General features: G+C 46.1%; 1 protein-coding gene across 1 annotated transcript in view; it reads right to left on the bottom strand.

Moving 5' to 3' along the window:
* The window catches only part of lpgat1 (lysophosphatidylglycerol acyltransferase 1), a 54,016-nt gene that overhangs the window by 16,760 nt on the left and 14,439 nt on the right, over positions 1 to 22,817 (bottom strand). The window contains exons 4-7 of the mRNA XM_036549990.1: positions 20,467 to 20,585; positions 17,300 to 17,395; positions 15,944 to 16,217; positions 7,551 to 7,677 (exon numbers count right to left, since the gene is read on the bottom strand). Coding sequence (XP_036405883.1) covers positions 7,551 to 7,677; positions 15,944 to 16,217; positions 17,300 to 17,395; positions 20,467 to 20,585 — 616 coding nt within the window. The remainder of the gene's footprint in view (positions 1 to 7,550; positions 7,678 to 15,943; positions 16,218 to 17,299; positions 17,396 to 20,466; positions 20,586 to 22,817) is intronic.

Here is a 22,817-nt window from a genome sequence, read left to right as displayed (position 1 = left end):
ATTGGGGGACCTCCGAGGGCACCCTTGCTCTTCTAAGGAACCACCTCCGACCACCTGCAAAAGGCTCTCTCACTGTGGGACAAAAGTGAATATTTAATACACTGCACGACAAATCGATCAATACCAGCTCACTTTTATGGTGAATTCCAAGCACAATTAGAACAGGAAAAATAAAAAGACGAGCCTCTCTTTTTGCCTTGTCTGAGCGAAGTGTGCCATTCTGAGAATGCGTATCTTCTCGATAAGATTAATTTCACCCAGAATCCCTTTCTCCTTCAAGGACAAAGTCCCAGCTTTTATCCCACCGAGGCCTGCTGTTTTGAACCCTAAAGTAGAGCAGAAGCGCACATGGGGGACGTTCAGGACTCCAGCACGGCAGCCAGAGGAGGAGCGATCCCGGCCCTCCTCCTCTCCGGTCTGCGGGGAGTCCAGGTGTGAGGGAGTCGCACAATCAGCGGCTCCTCACCTTTCAAAACAGGAGCCGAAGAAGCACCCTGCACAGGGGGGGGGGGCGTTTCTCACACCCATAACAGGATGCAGGGAGCTAAGAGTACACCCATCTCCCCTTTTTAATTTTGAATCAGACACTTTGAATGACTTGAAAATTTAACAGAAACACACCACTGAATTCAACTGGGAAGGTCACAGACATGTTATACTGTATATAACACACGCATGTGGTCACGGGGCGTATTGCGTGGGGAGCGAGGCGCACAAGCAAAAGGTTGCAGGTTCAAATAATGGGCGGGGCACTATGTTGCTTATGTAAATACCCAGCTGAGCAAATGGATAATGTCCAAAAACGTACGATATGAAAGTCTTTCATGAGGAAATCCTCAAACACACACACATAATAATAGCAGACGTAGGGGACAGGTAGACTGCATGATGCAATCTCCCCAGCGTGTCCCCCTGCTACATCACAGCAAAAACACAGTGTCACACAAGACACAGGGACCTTAGAGACTCAGGGTGCCAGCGCCTGCTCTGTGTGTCTGCCTGCTGGAAGCAAAGCAGGCTACAGAATGCCTGCTTTATACACAGAGGCAATGGAGGACTGAAGACATGCGCTTCACCATAAAGGTAAATGATCAGCAACCGCAGGTAGGAAACGTACCCGATGTACAGGCGCGATATGCTATGGCCTCGAGTATTGAGCTATCAGACTTGATTATGTCGTCTTCTCCCCCTTAAATGACCTTTAAAAAATGTAATATTTCATATTTTCAGCTGGAGAAAATTAACTGAAGTGCTACGTGGGACAGAGAGACAGAGACTTGCCCAAAGGCAGTTCACAGTGAGAAAGCAAAGAAATCCTGCTCATTGCTTTAAGCTCCCTGAAGAAAAAAAAAAAAGAAAAAAAAAGTTAAAAGTGATGTCGTTGCAGGTGCAAGGCGTGGAGCATCATAGTGATGACGAGGCAAGCCCAGCACCATAAATCACGGTGCCCTGCACGCGTTTCGAAATCTGTCGTCAGAAACGCACACAGCGGCGGAAAACGGGGGAGCAAGCAGGAGAGTAACACCCCGCACCCCACTCCCCGCCCCCCCCCCCCCCACCTGACCTTAACAGCTGCACTTTCAAGGGCCCGATACCCTGAAAGATGGTGATAATTCTAAGGGACGGACTAAGAAAAAGAGAAGGTTCCTAAGATCATTTCACTTAAGATTCATATATTCACCTCCTTTTGTCTTCTTCATCCAATGCGAAACAGCTACTAAGTCAGGACAGCTTACACCTGCGCAATCACCTCAGAAAATGCAGACCTGCACACCCCAAGATGCAGCCGAACTGGAAAATAACGCATGCAGAGCTCAGCGGTCAATGATCGGCTTCTGCCAACTGCCGAGAGATGCCCATATATCAGTCCATCCAGCACAAAGGTTAAAGCGAGGCATCCGTTTCCTGAGTGCACATGCAGGGATTCTCCAGTGTAACACATCCCCATTTTTTATTTCCCCTGGCTAACGGTGTCATAAAATAAATACCGAAAATAACACACATTTCCCTCCCAGCATTTGGTCGGTGCTCTGAAATTCTTTCTGAAGCACAGTAAAGCTGTGAAGTGAGCTCAGGACCACTGACACTAACGCCATCATCGCTCTTCAAGGGAGCTGACTCGGAGGATCCTGCAATCCCGTCCAGATCCAATGAAGCTTAAAGATTGATTAAAACCAGTTTTTCCTTCCCATTAAAAGCCACACATCTACATCTATATATCCAGCATAGCAAAACTAAAACAAAAAAGTTTTTGTCTTTAAATATCTCCCCCTACTCCCTTGTAGAATCAACACAGGTAGTCATTAATAAATATTGCCCTCAATTAAACTGCATATTAATATTACTGAACATATCGGTGTGAATCACGACACTGCAGTGTAGAATGGCTCTCTTCTGTTAGCTAATTTGGGATAATAATTTCCAAAATATATTTCACATGAACGACGTGTCAGAGTTTAAAGCAACAGTAGCACTCAAAATGAACCACTGCACTGAGACTGTCGTATTATTTCATCAAATGGGCTGTGGCTCCAGAGAATAAGAAATCTTTCAATTTAAATCCAGAGGAATGTAGACATCAAAGATACTGCATACACAAACTACATCAGGTCTGCTTTTAGGCTGAGGTTCATGTGCTTGTGCGAATCTGCAAAGATCTCAAAATGAGGATTCTCAATGTAATTTGGAGCAGTACCTTTATGAATATCTTCATGTTACATCATCCAAAAAACAAACACAAATGACCCCCAAACATTACCTTCAGTATGCAGCTCAAACCAGTTAACACTATGTTAAAAACAAGTTCATAGATCTGAATGTTGGTTCACTGCTTGGGCTTGCTTTGTTTTCTTAATAAATTTACATTTAAATGCAAAAAAAGTCTATGATTATATTTCCCAGAATATGGTACTAAGCTTTGCGTTAGCATTTACGCCCCACAGACTTATTTAAAAAAGGGAGGAAATACAAATACACACTATGTATTTTCCTTGATAAGATTTTCAGTGTCAGCTCATGTTCTCCAATAATAAGAAAAGGAAAATGGAATACATTGAAAGAGCGTCCTTCAAGAACTCAAGTCAGTGATTCAGACCCTGACAATCTGAATGTCTAACATCATCAGTGTTCACTGGACCCATTATTTCAGTACAAACAGACATATATGATTGTGTCAATAATTTTATGAACTTAACAGACACCTCTTATTCAGGGCAGGTTCTACAGCCAACATTTCACAATTTATCCATTTCAACAGCTGAACATATTTACAGAAGCGGAGCAGGTGAAGCACCTAGCCGAAGGGCACGAAGGCATTGCTCTGTCTGGGAATCAAACCTGCAACCTTCTGGTTACATGTCTGTCACTCGCCACAGAAATCTGTGAGACAGCGGGGCGGGCTGAGTGCAGACACCAGCACACTGGGGAAAGTGAGCTCGTAATCTGCATGATGGGATAATCTTCAGGTATGGGTCCTTCTACCTGCGGACAGTCCTGTCTGGCGTGGAGACTCCGCCTCCCGCAGCGCGGGGGGTCCGGGGTGCCGTTTCCATGGTGGCCGCCTCGCGGAGGGACCTCGTAATGAATGAGGCCCGGGAGGCGCTGGCCGGAGCGAGGGGGGGGTTTCGGGGAGAGAGCGCTCTATCGGAGGCCCCCGGCTCAGGGAGCTTAATTACCAGCCTAATGAGTCTTTAGCCTTAATCTGACGAGGCGGAGGGCCCCACAAAGTACGGCCTGGAGGAGGAGGAGGGTGAGTGTTCAGGAAACGCTTTGCTGCCCGTGCCCAGACGGCATGACCTCTGCCCAACGTCACCAGTGCGAGCTCGCCAGGTCTTTTAATAGCCTGTCTGCCCGGGCGTTCAACCAAACACAGACTTCCACCTTCCATCTCACGCAAGGGTGATAAAACTACCATAAATCTAATTTGGTAGGTTTTGGTAATTAGGATTTGAGTTGGATAATTATATCTCACTGTAAACTGACACTGCTGTGTTAAATGTGGTAGCATCCATCAGAAGATGCACCTTATCTTAGGGAGACACCTACTTGCTTACCCTGGGGATGTTATTACTATTTTGGCTTTACTCAGAACTCACCTTTATCCAGGGTGACATTTATATTTTTAAATATTACCCATTCATGCCGGTGGATACTTATTGAAACAAATCAGGTTAAGTACCTTCCTGAAGGGTAAAACAGTCGTGTCCCAGCTGGGATTTCAACCGGCAACCATCCAGTTCTGTAACTATGCCAACACTGTCACCACTTTGACACCGAAGCACATTTTGAACGCACCCATTCCTCTGCACCATGAAAAAAGAGAATGAGTTTGAAGTATGTATCTCTCTGTACCCAAAGAAAATATTGTCGTCCTCCAGGAAACTTGAAAATACATTTCACCGTTCAACAAGAACGCTGGAAATGTGGAAGACATTTACATGCACGCCCTATTGATGTTTCCTACTTCCCCAACTTCAGTAATTAGAGACGGGATTTACACTACGCCTCTGGACCCCCCACCCATGCTGAACGCAGCACTCTGCACAGACGGAGCCACAAACGGCTGATAATTGGCTGCTGGTTACAGATGGGCTGCATCTTTCCTCATTTCAGAGGCACCTACTCAATCAGGCTGTCAGCTCACAGCATCAGCGCTGCGTCTCACATAACCTTCCAGCAAAACAAAACACACACACGCACAAAAAAAAAAAAAACGCCCTTATTTACTCCTAATGCGTTTTTCCCCAAGCACCTAATATTTTTGTGCAGAACTTTGACTGGGATGACTGAACGACCTCTACTTTCAATGCAGAGAAAAAGGAGCTTTTTTTTTTTTTGTTGCAGCGATGGTGTTTGAAAGCACATTGGCCATACATCACTTCTGCAGTTAACGGCCCTTAGCTTTCCCTCATGTTAGTTAGTTTGTCATCATGTGTGCCTGTTTGTTGTATTTGCTAAACGACTACTTCTCCATAAATTAGCTTCATGACAGGTCAATGGTTTTATTTTATGTAATCAGCCCTCTCCTGCCGTCACTGACACCAGTGAGCGCGCAAACGAGCCTTGAATGAAATGGAGCAAAGTTAAGCCCCTGGTTTCAACCTCGATGGCGCAGAGGAACATCAGAGAGGAACGGTAGAGTAAACACGGGGGACGTTTGAGAGGGCTCATTAGTCATGTGAAAAAATTCAGCTAACAGCCAAGTCAAACACGGGATAAACGCACCCTGAATTTGGACTAGGCTCCAACAGGGCAACAGCGAGACTTAATCTAACAAACGCACCCAGCTCTAGGGAAGAGGTGGTTTTTATAGGGAGCTGCAACCGGGCTGCAGCACCCAGGACCGGAGGCCGCAACAGAGCTTCTTCCTGCTGATTAATTCCTGCAAGACTCAGACTGGATACTGGGACCACTAAATCTCCTAATAGTCTCTTCTCACACATTAAAATGTTTATTTACACCAGGGCTCAAGAGATAATATGGAGAGTGTGGGAGCCCTTTTTGTGTTGCCTTTAGCCCTTTTTGTAATTCTGTGCAAGCAATTCCACTTCTCTGTCTACTCGGTAAAATGACAGTACCTGACCCCTAAATCGAGGGTCACTTTTAATTTCCGTGTGAGTGAAATACAGGCCCATCACACCGCAGAACACAGACCGCTGGCAAGGTCAGGGAAATGAAAGAAAGGGATTAAGACGATGAGGGTAGAAAAGTATGGCTTCGTGAATCACGGCGTGACGCGACGTGCCGCAAATGTAAAAACTTACAGGCTGCACGTCATTATACGTCATCTGCAGATTTATCATTCGGCATCGGACTGAAGTGGGACTTCTCTGCTAAAGCTTTCAGTGTTATCATCAATAGTTCTCCTCCATTGTTTTAAATGATGATGGGGGAAGTGGGACTTCATGAACCCCACAATGGGTGGAGATATCATGTGCTGACTGGTATGAACCAATCAGAAGAATCTGTACTCTACAGTAAAACACTATGATTGGCTCAAAGCAGTGAGTCATTGATAGCACATGACAGCTCCACCCTTTCTCGTGCTCACGAGGCCTCTCTATACTCACTTTTTTCTCCTGAAATAAAGGGGAGCAACATTAAAATTCCCTGCGTTTGCTTAAGAGGCTTCTACAAATTTCCGCAGCAAATGGCTGTTGTAATGGGGCCTAGCACTTATGAAATTAACAGAACAACAAGAGACAGTTCCCTGCCAATATGGCCTGGTCCTGTCTCTCTCTCTCTCTCTCTCTCCATCTCTAAGAACAACACGAGGGCTCAACGTTAAAGTCACTCTGTTGCCTTGGAGCTCAGCCTCGATCGAGACGACAGCCCTACCCCCAGACACAGACTCTGCGGAGCCCCAGAGCAAACAAAAACGTGCAGAATGTTTCCATCAACGCTATAAAATCGGCATAACAACTGATCAGGCAGAGATGCGTCTTCATTCTGCTGACAACAGAGGAGACAGAAGACGATTACCCGCGGTGGCCAGGACAACAGAGAGCAGAGGCAGAAATTCCATGTCAGTCACAAAGGCAATGCTTAATTTAGCTGAATGAAGCGGTGCACTCCAACATGCTAACATTAAACGTTACGCTACACAGAGTAATTCTGCGTTCATGAATAAGGGACACGTTCCTCCTCTCTCTAATTTAATATGTGAGCATTCAGCAATCTTAAACTTTTATCACAAGATAGCTGCTACACTTCCTTGTATTCACACTTGTATATGAACGCATTTCAGAAGTCTGTCCCGTCTATTTACTGTCCTCTTCCCCAGGAGACTTTGTTCAAGGAGAGCCACACTAAATCACTTCTGTCTGTAAATATTAATGAGAGATGGGTCTGGATTTCTCTGCTGCTGAGGAACTTCCTCCATCTCCACAGTGCAGCTTTAAGGATTAAGGAAGGATTCTGCTGACCCACCTCACAATGTGACAGGAATCCATTCAAATGATACAGCAGCTATTTACTAGTTGGCTAGTTAACCTTTATTGCATGGTTTAGTATGGAACAAGCACAAATTAATGGTGCAGGAGTTAACAAAAGAAAATGTCTTATTGTTTAATGTTATCTACCAAGCCAACCCAACAATACCGTTGCGCTTACAGTGTTACTTCCTCTGTACCCAACACACAACTGTCGTGTATCATTACCGTCACTGAAGATGGCAACAAAAAGGGGATCGTGCACTACAGCCCTATGTCAATATACATGGAAATGTATTCTTTAGAACTGCTCGGATACATGTCTGCTGTAGCAGAAGGGTTGTGTCCGTTGTGTTTTACAATGAATGTTCATCACCGCAAACACAAAGCCGCGAAGTAGTTGCAAAATGTAATGTGTGTGCGTGTGTAGGGGTTGTTCACTTGTTATGGCAACCAAGATTCAAGACACACAGAAAACCCTTCTCCTTGGCATCAGATGTTCAGCTGCGGTACATCATTTTGTAACTGTAACTTTCAGCGTACACTGACGGCTCAACAAATGCGGGCTTTGCAGACACAGTACGTATGAGGGCCGTGAGGGCAGTGAATGAAAGCTCTTACCTGTAGTGCACGTGTGTGACTGTAGGGGGCCTGTACCCAAAGATCCAGGTCTGAATGTCCATAGGCCTGGCGTTGGGATAGGCGATGGTGATGTCAACCACCCACTGCAGCCCTCTGGATTTGTTCACTGCAGATGACAAGAGGCAGAAGACAGGGATGTGAGTGACTGGGGGTAATAGCAGGCGGCAGGCAGTACAGCCTCGTGTCACCAGGTACACGCGTGTGACAGAATACAGGTGCGAGTGCCCTGCGCATACATGTGGCAGAGAACCCAGCTGTGAGCGAATCTGTACATGCATGTGGCAGAGAATACAGTGACCACACACACACGTGTGAGAAAGAACACAGCCCTGGCTGAGTACATGCATGTGACTGAGAAAACAGACAGACTGTGTGTGTGTGTGTGTGTGTGTGTGTGTGTGTGTGTGTGTGTGTGTGTGAGACAGAAGGGTGTACGTGCATCGCAGTCAGAAGAGGGCGAGTGACACTCCTCCAACGAGGCAGACAGGAGCAGACATCAGACGCCTGGCCAGAGTCATGACATGACTTAATGCATGCAATTAGGATCACATCTCAGAAGGACATGAAGGAGGCTTTGTTGGTGAAGGGCAGGTAATTGCAAGGGGGGTGGGGGGGGGGGGTGGGTTAAATTGTCAAATGCTCTCTGTTCTGTGTCATTCTATAACAACGTAACTGAAAGTAGGAGGTAGGAGTGTGTGACTGGGTATGTCAGCATGCATGTACACATGTGTGTCTGTCTATATGTTTAGGTCTGCCTTTGCATGTGTACCTGCGTGTGTGTGCATTTGTGTGAGACATTTCTAGAAAGGTCAGATGTATTTGTGTGCAGTCAAATACCAACATCGACACAAAATTACTGTCAGAACATGAAATTAATCACGGATCACAATTACTAACACTGCATTAGTAGAGTTCCAACAGACACTGGTTAAACGCAACAAGCCAAAAGCATAATGACCTTAAAGGAAGGTACCAGGAGCTTTAGATGCGCACATTTGCAGCCCTTGTGCGTCAATGGACCATCAGCAGCATCACTGCCTGGATGCCAGGTACCGTTTACGCGAACCATGACAGCTGTGGTACCAGCTCGTAAAGCAGGTGTCCCCAAGTCATCATACTTCCCTGCTCCACCCTTTTCCCCAAACTAACTCTGAACGCACACCCCCCGGCACTCCCGAGACTCGCTCACACAGCACACCTTTGTGCACACTACCCAGAAACCCCTTCTGCGTCCCCACTCTCCGCCCCTCTCTTGGGTCTGAGTCAGCCAGCTGCGCAGATACTTCCTAGGACAGATGAAGGTCCCTGTCCCTTTGATTATGCAAAAAAAAAAAACGAAAAAAAAAAAAAAAAAACACGCAAGTGTAGACATGGAAGCAGCACTCCTGACTGTCCTAATGCTATTATCAGAGCTTAAAAGCAGAGCGGGCCTGCTGCTTAGCCTTCCACTCAGTTACCCTCGAAAAATGACTATTACGAGATGGGAAACGCTTAGAGTACAGGGAGAGGACCACAGCCGTTATTTATTACAGTGAGCAGACCCGGCTCTCGAAGCCGGCTCCACCAATCTCCGGGTGACATTTTTGTCTGTCAGACACCGGCGACCGGGCCGGCGGGCCGAGCCTGTCGTTAAAAAACACCAAGTCGAGAAAATTAAGTTTGCCGAGCCATTGCCTTTGATCAAATCTTCAGAGAGCCATTTTTTTTTCTTTTTTAGTAGGTGGAATGCAATTTGATTGGGGAGGCATTCGGGTTTGTTTTTTCTCTCTCCCAGTGAAAGGAGGACTGAAGTAATGTAACTGGATGTTGACTTGGGGCCAGGAAACGCTGGTGGCGGGCAGAGCCGGTGGCTGTGCAGGCCTTTTGTTTCGCGAACCGATCGGCGCCGAGGCGGCCCTATCGATCCGGCCGCCGGCAGCCGTCGTCAGGGTGACAGCAGATTCACTGTAAAAAGGACACAATTAAGTCCGACGGTGATGGATGGGGATGGAAAACCGATGAATTTCAGCATCTCTTAATTGCGGCGACGCCTTCCTACTCCGTCAGTGAATTTAGCGCCGGTCTCCAGACAGCAAATTAAACCGCTGGTAAATCAGCAGTGGGATTCAGGGAACTTCAATGCAAGACCAGGCTCCTCTGAAACATAAAATAAAACCTTTTTTCCCCTAGTATTTCCAATTACAGTTCTTCAAGTGTTTAAAAGCCACTGAGATGTTTGAAGGTAAAGTCTATAAAAACTTGGTGGGCGTTACGAACCAGAGCGAGAACACGTGGTGAAATTCGATTTCGAATTTTAGGTTACGTTAGTGGCTCATTGGATTACACATAAACCCATAAAACAATACAACCTACCCAAAACATACCTAAAAACCTATTTTTCGATGTGTTGCAAAATGTGAATCAGATGCTGTCTGATAGTTCAATGTGCATATGCATTGGCTTACAGCCAGCACGTGGAGAACCATGGGAATTTTCACACAATACACTTTCCCCTAAACATAAATTTGGTATTTGCACACAGAAGCAACAGTGTACTTATGTATTGTGCAGCAATCAGAGTTGCCAGTTTGGCAAATTTGATGCCGGTTATAAAGAGTTTTGCCACATTCTTAAGGTGTTTCCACACATCGTAAGATGGCGAATCCATTTCATGGATTTATCACGGCAGAGCACCATAATATGAAGAAAAGATGCAGCATACGCAAACACTTCCTCTGGATAACCACCAGCCCTCCCCTAATGGCTTCTCTCTGCAAAAAAACAGCATCTCAACCTCTCCACTTTGTATCACTGTTTTTATTCACCACAGACTGAAGGATGAAGACACTTGTGTTCTTCATCACAGACTGAAGAGCCTTAGTAAATTAGACAAGAAACACTGTATACAAATATGATTCGCCAGGCAGGTAAAAGAAAAAACTGGGTAGATCAAGACTTGGCAGAAAAAAGTGGGTGGAGAAGAGCATGATGGGAAAGTGTGTCAGTAGGCTCACCCTATCCAAGCTGAAACAAGATCAATTTCCCTTCTGTGGACCCAGTTTCTCAGAAAGGATAAATGGCAGAACCTGGAGGAGGGACAGATCAGCTCCAGCGCTTCACATAATATGAGCCCAAAGAGGGAATGGATATGAGAGCGTGTGAGTGTGCGCGTGTGTGTGTCACAGTTGCCAAGCAGACTTCACATGCTGGTAAATGCTTTCCAGGAACTGACAGGTGGCAGACACCGAGGATAAGGCTACGTCACCAGGGTGTGTGAGGCCCTGTGGGAACGGAGCTTCCGCTTTGACTGTATAAATGTGTAATGACTGTATCATAATCGTACACCCAATGATTGTATTGAACTCGCTGCCATTACAATCTTAATGGACATCCATTCATAGGGAGGAGTCTCATTAAAAATGCACGATATTCATTACCTACCCTGTGTAAAGAGAGGACCAGACTTGCTCTGCAGAACTAAGAGTGAAATGAACATGTTTTTCACCCCACATTTTCCTGGTTGTTTGGGCCTTGGTCCTGACTGCCTTCTGAGTGAAGGCAGCTATAGCCAGCAAAACTTCTCCAGGGAAATATACTGAGCACTGACCATGCTAACCACACTCTCTCTCAGAATACAAAGCACAGCTTCATTCTGAAGCCCTTCATACATCTACAATAATTATATACTTCCTGTAATTCTAGTTACCCTGTGCCATATGCAAAAATGTGCAAATGTCCCTCTATTCCTGGAGGATTACGGCGCGTACTTCTGGTCTTCTTAACGGCATTAATTTTGCCGAGCTCCGAAGCAGTCAGATGCTTTGAGCAACAGCACAGAGAGAAAAAGGACAAACAGAACCAGCGGAAATCGGACCTCTGTGTCACAAGACAGCACAGTTGATCATAAGCCCCTTTACTGGACGTCACCTTTCAGAGACTGGAGTGGGAGGGTACCGTGATATATTTTTACAGTGTGGCTTGGTGGGGCTGGGGTGGGTAAAAAGGAGCCCTTGTGTAAATTTGGGAACAGCCACGTTTTAAACTTGTTGTCCGCCAGATGGCCACGGATAGCACACTACCTGACAAATCACAATGAAGAGTGAGGATTAAAGGATGATGGGAAAGGAAAGCAGTAAGGGGGGCGGGAGTGGTGGGGGCGTTGGGGGGGTGGGGGGGGGGGCGGGTGTGGATGGGCTGGGTTCATATCTGTGGTACGACCGAGGTGATGCGGGGGACTGTCTTGAGAGCGGGGAAAGAGCTCTCGGCTCGGTCAGCAGGGACGGGGGAAGGACAGCTCTCTCTGCAGCAGGAGTGGATGACGCAGACGCACACGTGTGTGTGTGTGTGTGTGTGAGACCTGCATCTGAAATGAGGGGGGCTCTGTCACGCTCAGGTGCAAGGTGACCCCCCCTCACACCGCAGGCTCTCTCTCACACTGTGGCCGCACGCTTATCGCTCGCTTATTTATTCTGCAGCACATCCTATTATCTGACAGGCAACGCACAGCCATCCCAGCCAATTAAAGCACAATTCCCTAAGTGCAAGTCCAGTATAAATCATGACTGTAACTAGCTCTCGGCTATCAGCGAAGATTAAAAAGAAAGAAAGAGGAAAAAGGCAGACAGACGTGTCGGGGAATCGGCTCTACCGGCGGACTGGAGCAGGTCTGAGAGTGACGGACTCAGGTGTGGCGTGAAAAGGTGAGTATTCAGAGGCTGGCGTAACATCACAGAGAAATAGAGAGGCCATCAGTCACTCAGTACTGCTCCCCAGAGGACCCTGCCGTCACTGCAGGCAGACATTTTACTGCCACAGCTGACACCAGAGAGTAAACGACTCCACAGAAAAATGCCTACGGCGGCAGGCACCACGAAGCCAGTCAAATGCTCATAAGTTCAGGATATTTATCACTTTTTTCAGTTACAGGACGGTTCCCTACTATACTGCAAATCTAAACAATGCCTCCTGTTCCCAATTAATTACTGGAGCCATGTGAAGGAGAGCCTTCACCTCCCCTAGAAACAATGTTAATTGCTAGTTTGTGTCAATTTTTATGAAATGTCAAACATTCAAGGACCCTCTCTCATCTACACAATTCAAACCTACCAATAACAGGTCCTATTTTATCAAGTGCAACCAAAACTGTTAATTGTTTGCCTGTTTGTAATTATGTGTCTGTCTATGTGAAGCAGCCCATTGGGTTAATGAGCCACACCTGCCTAATTAAAGGCCTATTAAACAGGTGTGTGGCTGGAGAGCCCGGGGGGGGGGGGGGGGGGGGGGGGGGGGGTGTCAGTTTGTTTCTGCTGAATCTTTGCTCAGGCTGGTTTCTTTTTAAAATAAATTATTACTCATTTGGCTCATTTTTGTGAGAAGTGTTGGTTAGCTTCTCCACATGCAGGTTACCGATTTCTGATTACTGAACAGCCTGATGAAAGAATGGTCCCTGTCTTTACAGAATAAATCCTATGACATCTGCAGGTATAACCAAGTAGCATTTCCTCCTTCCTTTCCCCCACCCACTCATCCAATTGTCAGTACCCCCTAACTGCTTTTCATCTTTACTGAGAGGGTATTCAGTCACTGTACACATCAGAGCCAGCTACAAAAAAAGGACATCCCCCATAATGATTTGATCAAACCAATATCGAATGCTCAATCCTCTGGTTTTCGGAACAATAGACAAACTTGCAGAGGAAAGAGAAATCCAATTATCTGAGCAGTAATTACAGACACCTTCTCATTTTGCCTTCTGCCTCATTTTGCTGAATTATTCATCAGGGTGATTGAGAGCGGTTACAATTTCGTACAGATTTCTCCACTGTGTTGTGCATTGTTGGCCGCCACTTAAATAAATAGTGTAAATGACAGCAGCACGGCGTGGGCGTTGGGGACAGGCTTCGGGACAGGAGGGCCGAGGGGTTGACCCTGCAGCGGGACACTGCCACTGCGCCCTTGCGAAAGAATTCCGTAAATTTCAGTTGGTATTAATGGACACGTCAAAAACGGACACTAGCTACGCAAGCCGTCCTGGGTAAGGGCACCGGCTCTGAAAATGAATCACGGCAGCGGTAATTATAGCAGACCGTCCCCTCGCAGCGGGTGCAGCGGCTTCCCTTATGGAATGGCAGCACGACCCCAGCTGTCTGACGGCGTCGTCTGCAGGTGTCAGACGAGGACGCCGTTTCGCCCCGGGTGTCCTCAGACGGACCACATCCCCTACACGTCAGCTGTAGTCCTTGCAACAGACTCACACCGTCGCACATTTCAAACTGAGATTGCACACTTTGCTAATGCACCACAAAAAGATTCCCGGTATTGTGGACAAGCTGGTGCGCAAGGCTGAAACATTTATGGAAACCATTCTGGATATAAAAAAAATTAAATGGAGCACTTTCCCGCATCTTTTCCACAAAGAACACATCTAATTTTAAGCTGGGGACTGATGAGTGAGAGGTGGAGAGCTTCACCAGACGTTCCTCCACATCAAATTTGCCCTTTCTTTTTCCCTTTATGGAATGTGCTAAAAAAGACATCAAACCAATGAGACTCATAGTTAATTTGCAGTAAATACCCTTTTTCAGATTAAAAAATCAGACGAGTGCCAGTGGTAACTGCAGCAACGTAGTGCAATGAAATGGGGCTCAGGACGGGGACTCAGGACGGGGACTCAGGACCGGGGACTCAGGACCGGGGACTCAGGACCGGGGACTCAGGACCGGGGACTCAGGACCGGGGACTCAGGACCGGGGACTCAGGACCGGGGACTCAGGACCGGGGACTCAGGACCGGGGACTCAGGACCGGGGACTCAGGACCGGGACTCAGGACCGGGACTCAGGACCGGGACTCGGCTGGTTTGTTTCCAAGGTGTGCTGCTGGAGCTGTGAGGAACTTCTGCCGTACACTTAAAGCTCTGTTACACAAAGCACTGCTGACAACAGCGTGGGTCGCCAGGTGGTCAGGACAAACTGCCGGTTTAATCTTGTTCCGGACAGACACAGCACATCTCCCCATCTCCCCACCTGAGCGCGCATCAGAAGCATGAAATCAGGGAGGGTTTTAAAACCAGCTGACAGTCGCTTCTGTTCAGTTTTGAATAGTAAACAAAACACAAAACATAATTAGCAGACAGTAATACCAGGATGTGCTTCAATCTCAACAAAGACCCATTAAACAAACTATACAGTAGTATATAACACTGGACAAATTAAATATCCAAGTTAGCATGGATACAGGTGCTTGCCAAGCAAGTAAGTACGAATAATAATATTTGTACTCTATTATAATCAATAGTGTACGTAAAACTGTCCCCACACAGCCCACTTCCTTCTACACAACACTTCGCTTTTGTTTGACTTGTCATGTCGCTTGGGGACTTCAACCCTACCAAGGTCAAAGCAGGTTGGACCCTCCACGTTGTTCTGGGTGAAAGACACCGGTTTACAGGGTTTGAAGTCCAGTGCCAGCACAGGTGTACAGCCCACCCCTGTTTACCCGCGGTAACAGCGCGAGGCCTTGGCGCAGATAATCTGCATACCAGACAATCCAGTCAAATAATCAGGAGTCAACTGTATGTGAGACTAAGACAGCTTTTCAGGAAGGACTGCACCTACAGTATTCAGTTTTTTTTGACAGATTTTAACACAGTGAATATACTGTGCATATAAAATTATTAAATCTTCCTATCTCTTCTTTTCACATAATGAGGAGTAGCCTCTTAAAGTATGAGTGTCTTTTTAAAGAAATACTTCATCGCAGCTGGGAAAGACACCAGCTTCAACTTCCCTCAGATAAACTTGAGTAATAGTCACATCCACACATAAATAATTAAACATAAAATAAAAAGTAAAATGAATGAAAACAACATTTTGACACATGAAGGATTCTGAATGGCACCAACAGAAAGAGTACAATGCAAAGCTTTACGAGATCAGCACATGCTGCGTTTCCAGGTTAAATGAGGAATTACACAATGGAAACTTCCTGTTTGAGAGAAAGGGCTGCGAGTGTTCCACACACCGGATGCTTTTAAATTGAGCCAGTTCAAAACGCAGTGCAGGATGACCATCGAGCAGGTCTGAAAAGGTGGCGGCCGAAGGAAGCCCACCCCATCCTCCACGTTCATTATTACATTACTTTATTATCATTTAGCAGACTCTCGTTTCCAGAGCAACTTACATCGGTTACAGTTTTTTTACAATGTTATCCATTTATACAACTGGATATTTACTGAGGCAACTGTGGGTTAAGTACCTTGCCCAAGGGTGCAGCAACAGTACCCCAGCGGGGAATCCAACCGGCAACCTTTCGGTTACGAGTCCTGCTCCTTAACTGCTATGCTACACTGCCGCCGTATCCCCCACATCTCCCCCTCGCTGCGCGTGCGGGTACCTGCTTGGTCACTGTCCCCTGCCCCGAGGGTCCCGTTCTCCTGCTGGGGACCCAGGGTCTTCAGGATGACCTGTGTGGCCCCCAGCCGCGGCAGCGTCACATGCGTCAGGTGCGGCAGGCTGTTCTTCTTGGCGAAGGACTGGCTGGTTTCCCGCCGCTTGCGCAGGAAGCCGCCCTCCGGGAACAGCACGATCCACTTCCTGTCCCGGCTGTGGTAGAACTTGTCTAGGTGGTCCTTCAGGTAGAGGAGCTGCTTGTCCCTGTGCGCTTTACCCTGCCGGGACGGAGATCACGTCACTAAACTAGCGAAGGAAACATGCTGTGGTGGAGTTGAAAGGTTCATCTCGCGCTGTCAAAAAACCGTTAATTTGCAAGCATGGGAATGTATGACAGACTTGGCGACATTAAGGCAGTCAGGCATTAAGTCAGGCAGTCAGGCATTAAGTCAGGCATCTTTGGGGAACACACAGAAGATGAGCTGAAACACAGTACCCGGCACACACTAAGGCAGGATGCTAAGTTCTAATACTGAGTAGTGCTCCAACTACTACTGTGTGACCGACAACAGAAAGCTCCCAAACTGTGACATGAGAGGCACTGGAGACATCTTTGATTCAGTTTTCTTCCAATGTCTGGCAGTAAGCAGTAGACAGTGGGGCCACTCAGACCAACAGTAAAAATCTCAGCCTTATAGGATCATTTACAGAGATCATACAATACAACACACGTTTATGCAGTCATGATGCAAATCAGTGTGGATGTAAGCAGGATTTGAAGACCAATGCACCTCTGTGGAATACCACTTTGAACATATAGGCATCGTTGGGCAACATTCCAGTATCCACAATGTTCAAAGTCAAAGCGCTGAGTAAGTCAGCAGAGCGGTGTCTTCCAGAAATCTGTGTCAGACCACCAGTTAAGTTTTATATAACTTAAGTTCCGCTTCAAAGTTTTTCAGCTGTAAGCACGACCTGTAAGTATTACATACGCACTACGATGTATGGATTAAGCTAGTGATGGGAGAACGCTGTTGTATGTTGTCAATCACCAGTTCCTGCTGTGTGAGCCAATCAAGACCCTGCATTCAAAGACTGGCTCAATGAGCGATTCGCTACCATCATAAAAGGGTCCTCACATTTGGGGGTTCACGGTTCAACTTGAATGGATACACTTCTGTTCCTGTGTGCTGGAAGCTGTGCTGGATAAGAGTGTCTACAGAATGTAATGTAATGTAACATAATGTAATGTAGTGTAATGTAATGTAATGTAATGAAGCCTCACTCTCCCCTCACCAGCACTTGCAGTGTGTAGCAGCGTGACAGAGAGCAGGTCTACACACATCCCTCGGCCCCTTACCTGTCTGATAAAGAAATCCCCGTGGATTAGAGAGACCAGGCCGAAGTTTGTGTATTTGAACACATGGTCCATTAACCACATCATCTTCCGGACCACCTGGAAAAGAGGAGAGGGAGGAGGCGAGGTCAGCCGAGGTTCCCCTGACATCAACCCCCCGCTGCATTCAGGTACATCGCCCTGCATTTTCCACAAGAAAAAACTTTGCGCAACGCTCCCAGAAACAGACAAAGAGCAGTGATGTGGACTCAGCATTGCACACATTCAATAATGCCTGCACACACACTCATGATGTATCCACACTCGCCCAGGCAAGGCTGAAAGCTTGAATTTTTATGTTAAAACCATAAAAAGATGCTAATAACCCCGTGGCTGGAGCATGTTTGATTAGTTTGTACTGCTAGCATTGTTTTAGGCTTGCACAGATCGCTGGTTTGCTAACTACATTACAGAGCACAGGCAAATTGGACATCAAAATATATGAATGAAAATAATTCATTATACAGAGGGCAAGGTTTAAAAGGGAGGCCCTTTCAACAAATTAGTGAGGAGGAAGATCATCTTGTTTGCTTAAATTCTGCATTGAATGTCAATGTAGCTTGACTTCTCTCTCTCACTCTCTCTCTCTCTCTCTCACACACACGCACACACACATACAGACACACACATACAGACACACACAGACAGACACACACAGACACAGACACAGACACACACAGACACAGACACAGACACACACAGACACAGACACAGACAGACACAGACAGACACAGACAGACACAGACAGACACAGACAGACACAGACAGACACAGACAGACACAGACAGACACAGACACACACAGACACACACAGACACACACACACACAGACACAGACACAGACACACACAGACACAGACACACACAGACAGCATGTGTAAGAACTGAACAGATGCCTATTTGCTGCTTGTTTGCAGTCTGTCTTCACTCTCACTTGCTTCTCTCAGGCTCCTCTACTGTTCATTTTCCCAAACACTGGGTCACTGCTTGTGCCTGTACTCCTTTCCGCATCCCTTGGCTCTCGCTCGCCGCTTTATACCATTAAGCTCCTGCACAAACCCACAGCCCCACAAAACCAGCACAACAACGTGGGCTGCTTCTCAGCACAGCTGACCTTTTGCAAAACTCTGAGATGAAAATAAAACATAATATCCATAACATGAGATAATCATCCGAAATCAGCTGAGGTGTAGAGCCTCACACTGCCCTGCTAGATCTGCAAGCGAACGGAGTTAAAATTATTTGATTCCATCTCAGATGCACGCCTGTTACTCAACAGCGGATCTGGAAGGAAGTTCTTCTTGTCCTCTACCTCTGCCAGTTCAAGCCCGACGCCTGCAGGGGCGAACGGGGCCGGAGATGTAGTTGTTGCAGCCGATCATGTCATTTTGCTCTAGCGCGGCGTGACAAACAGCTCCCGGACAGAACTCCATCAGCCCGGCAAAAACAATGCCCTCCCCCGTCCACAGCTGATCACGGCTGCGAGTGGGCAGCCTACCAAGGACTCTCTCCTCCTGGAGGGAGGACGATGACTTTGGCAACCCGCCCCGGAGCCCTGGCACCACACCGCCCGGTGATGGGCAGGCCCGCGATCCGCCGAACTGCGCTCGCGCCCGACACCGAGATGAAAAAAAAAATCAGACGCAGACTCACCGGGAGTTTGCAACATCGCTGACATTCCAGATAGGAAATCTTATTCAGACCAATTAAAACTTTTCCAATTCAGCAAGATTTCATACATGTACATGTGTGCTTAACCATGATCTCTGAACCCTGGCTGAGAAAAACCAGCATAACTTGTTATGCTGCTTTAATTTTTTCAACGTTGAGCAACAAACTTACTTATTCTTACATATACACATTGAATACACATATTATGTGTATTATACATATAAACACTGTACATATCTACGAGCATAGTGATAGGATCATGGAAAGAACTGGGTGTGGTAGATTTCTGTGAAGTGGCTTTATCTCAGCAGCACAACCCACAGCAGTTTAATTGCATTAAGTAAACCCATTGAGAGCTCCTGAAATGGTGCCAGGGACCGGTCGAATATTTGGACTTGGACTGCTTTGATGATGTCAGCTGAGTAGGGCCTATCCTCCAATCGGTGACCACTTCACTGTGGTGCACTGTGTGACATGCAGAGTGGAAAAATAGTCGTGGCTGCATGCAAGTGCACTGCAAGATTTCATTCGCCCGCATTTTATTCATTTGACCCACTCTCCTACAAGGTGACCTCAGGCAATCAAGGCAAATTCCATTAAACATACAGCACAGAACCAACGAGAAAAAAAATAACAGAGATATGGATCTGCTAGCAAAATAATGATTATGCCTCAAGCATCATGTTTAAAAAAACTGCTATAATTGAAACAAACAACACCAAGTCATTTAATATATACATACTGCATAACAATTATGCACAAGAACAACACATTTACGCTAACATACACACAAAGCCTAATCAAGACCATTAAGAGCAACATAAACTTAAGTCATGCCCACGTGTAAACTATGTAAACTATTGCAAATCATAATCTACATGTCAAAGAAAACAATCTCTAGTGCCAAGCAACGGGATACAAGGGACACGGATCCAAAAGCAAAATCAGTAACTGCAGGAACACTGTCACTGAAGTGCTTCCCTCTGACTTGGCACTCACAGTACACTCTCTGAGCAGAGTCAAGCACTCTTGTAAAAGCAGACCTTTGACAACAGCGTAGACAGGAGCTACAGTGCGAATAAAAGGCCGCGCACAAACATGGTGGCACCAGGACAGACAGGATTATTGGTGGCAATGGCTGAGAAACTGCACTTGTATCCAGAGGACTGCAGTATTCGAACTTGGGCTATGCTGTTGTGCCACGGACCAGGGTAGCTGACCTAAATAGTTTCATTAAATGTCGAGTAGCGGATTCATTAAGTGCCGAGTAGCAGTATAAAATGTGCAAGTCGCCCTAGACGGGGCTGTCGGCCAAGCAAGCAAACACATGACTGAATCAAACAATCAATCAAAGGCAGAATGAATGGATGGCAATATGAAAGACAGGTCCCTAAAAATCCGACACCGGAGGGCCACAGACGGCCGTCGCCACTAACGTTCTCAGCTAGGTGACCACCTACCGTGCCCTTGTCCTGTAGACACATCATGAGGGTGCAGACGTCTCCCGTGGCTTGATGGTTGACGATGACCATGGCTTCCTCCTCAGAGATGGGCCTCACATCATCCCCCCACTCCATCACTGCAAATACACACACACACACACAGAGTTATTTTTAACAGATCTTCAATGGGTTCATAGATCTTCATCACATACACACACCATCTTCATGTGCACCACGGCACAGCTTCAATGCTGTCTGGAATTACATGTCCGAGTAAGCAAAGCGAACTACAGAGAACCAAGCCAACTGCCCATTCATAACAGCAACTATTATATACACCAAACTGTACTGGAAATGAAGCATACTGTTGTTTTATTTCAAAGGCACTAACTGACGATTGATCACGGTTGTGTATATTGACTCTGCCACTGAGAAATGAGAGAGAAATCAGCTGCCAAAAGACCAGTCTACTCCAATACATTTCAAGTTCATTACCATATTGTTTGGCTTGGAGCTCTGTGGCTTAAAATGAACCACAGCAACAGGCTTGCAGTTAACACCATGACATTAAAACTCATTACAAATGATTAAGAACGCAACTCATTTCATTTTTTTACTGATTTACTTCACACAGCAAGCAGATTTATTCCTAATCAACCTTGCATTTTGCAGAAAATAGTCAGAAAATAAAATCAAAGACATGAACATAATGCTATCTTGGATGACCGAAAAGCAATAGATTTGATTTAATGCGATACTTTTTTTTTTTTTTTTAACTAGATTTACAATGGTAGCTTAAAAAAAGGTCTCCCGCTGAAGTTCAGCTCAGTGGTGATAATCCACAGACAGAAAAAGCAATAAAAATTCTCATTTGCATGCCCACTATGCTGGAAGGGGCCACACTGTGCAGAGGCTTTGGCTCTGGGCAACTGTGCTATGCAAATTGTACACTGGTTTATCTGAGGCTGCAGAGAGTACTGCCTACTGTGAGAGTCTCCACTATATGAGCAGACTGCGGCAGACTTGGGTGGGAATGTCAGGGACAAAGGCTTCATTCAGAAAGGGACTCCCCATCTCTCTCCTTTCTGTTCTGTTTGAGGTGATCAAAAAGGAAAGAGAAAAAAAAAAAAAAAAAAAAAAAACAGACAACACACAACCTCCAGTTCACTACTCAGAGGGGATGCAACACATCACGGCAGGTTTTCCAGACAGCTTACTTTAAGTACGGCGATATGCACTGTGCGATCCAGGGAGAGATCGGGAGGTGCATGTGACCAGCTATGACCTCTGAACCCTGGCTGAGACAATGCAGGACTTGCCATCGATTTTCAGTCTTGTTATCAGTGTCTCTGGCGATTCCTGGGGAATAATTACCACTCTTTTCAGTACAAGAGGAGCCCAGACATATAGGACCAGTGGCTATATTCCCAAAATGCTGCCTGCACCTTGTTCCTGACCACTGAATTCCCAATTTTGTGTAGAAAAACGCAGCCATTCACCTACTTCAGGACAAACACTGTCTGAGAGAGAGTCCATGTCCCTGCCTCCAAAAATCCCTGTAATTTGTTGGGTGGGAGTTACACCTCATGCTGCATTTGCAGATTGATGAATATTAGAAGGAGATTCATTTGTCCTTTTACTCATCACCAATTACTAAACTATATGTCAAGTCAAAATCCACATCATACGTAGGTCTAATGTACATAAATTGTTGCACTGAATATTGTGATTGCACATATTGAATTGAAAAGTGTCATTTTTATATTGTGTGTTTTTTTAAAACATGAATACTTATAATACATGTTATGTATACATAAATACATAATTTTATATACCCATATGTTGTAGTGTGGCTTTGCTATTACAGATGGCTGAAAAGGGTAGTATCTGCCAATATATCAGACACTTGGTTCTGGTCTGTAAATCATTGGTATCAATACAGGCATTGTCCCTGAAGAAATGATAACGAAAGCTCTCTAAACAGCAGAGAGCAGGGCCTGAAGACACAAGAGCCCCCTGGTTTTCAGAAAGGTGTAAATGATAACAGAGATTAGGGGATAAAAAGGAGGTACAAAGGGCCTGACTGCAGAACAGAGCCTAACAAAGTGGGGGAAACGCTGGCTGGAGTGTCTTGGCCTGGCAGACACACCGGGGCTAGAGATTCATCAGCGAACCGGGGCTTTCATCTCGTCCTACTCAGCCTCCCTCAAACTTCCTGCGTTTCATCTTTCTCTGCGCTCCTCTGTAATCTCTTCGTCCAATCTGCATACAATTTGCATTGGTTACAACTGTAAGTTAACGAGAAAGCTGCGCTAGATTAGGCTCTCAGATCTGCATGTTGTTGATAACACTGAGGGCCACGGCTTTGC

Source organism: Megalops cyprinoides, chromosome 17 (genome assembly GCF_013368585.1).
Source record: "Megalops cyprinoides isolate fMegCyp1 chromosome 17, fMegCyp1.pri, whole genome shotgun sequence".
NCBI classification, from domain to species: domain Eukaryota; kingdom Metazoa; phylum Chordata; class Actinopteri; order Elopiformes; family Megalopidae; genus Megalops; species Megalops cyprinoides.
The sequence above is the reverse complement of the archived record's forward strand: the minus strand, read 5'-3'. Positions and strand labels throughout refer to the sequence as shown.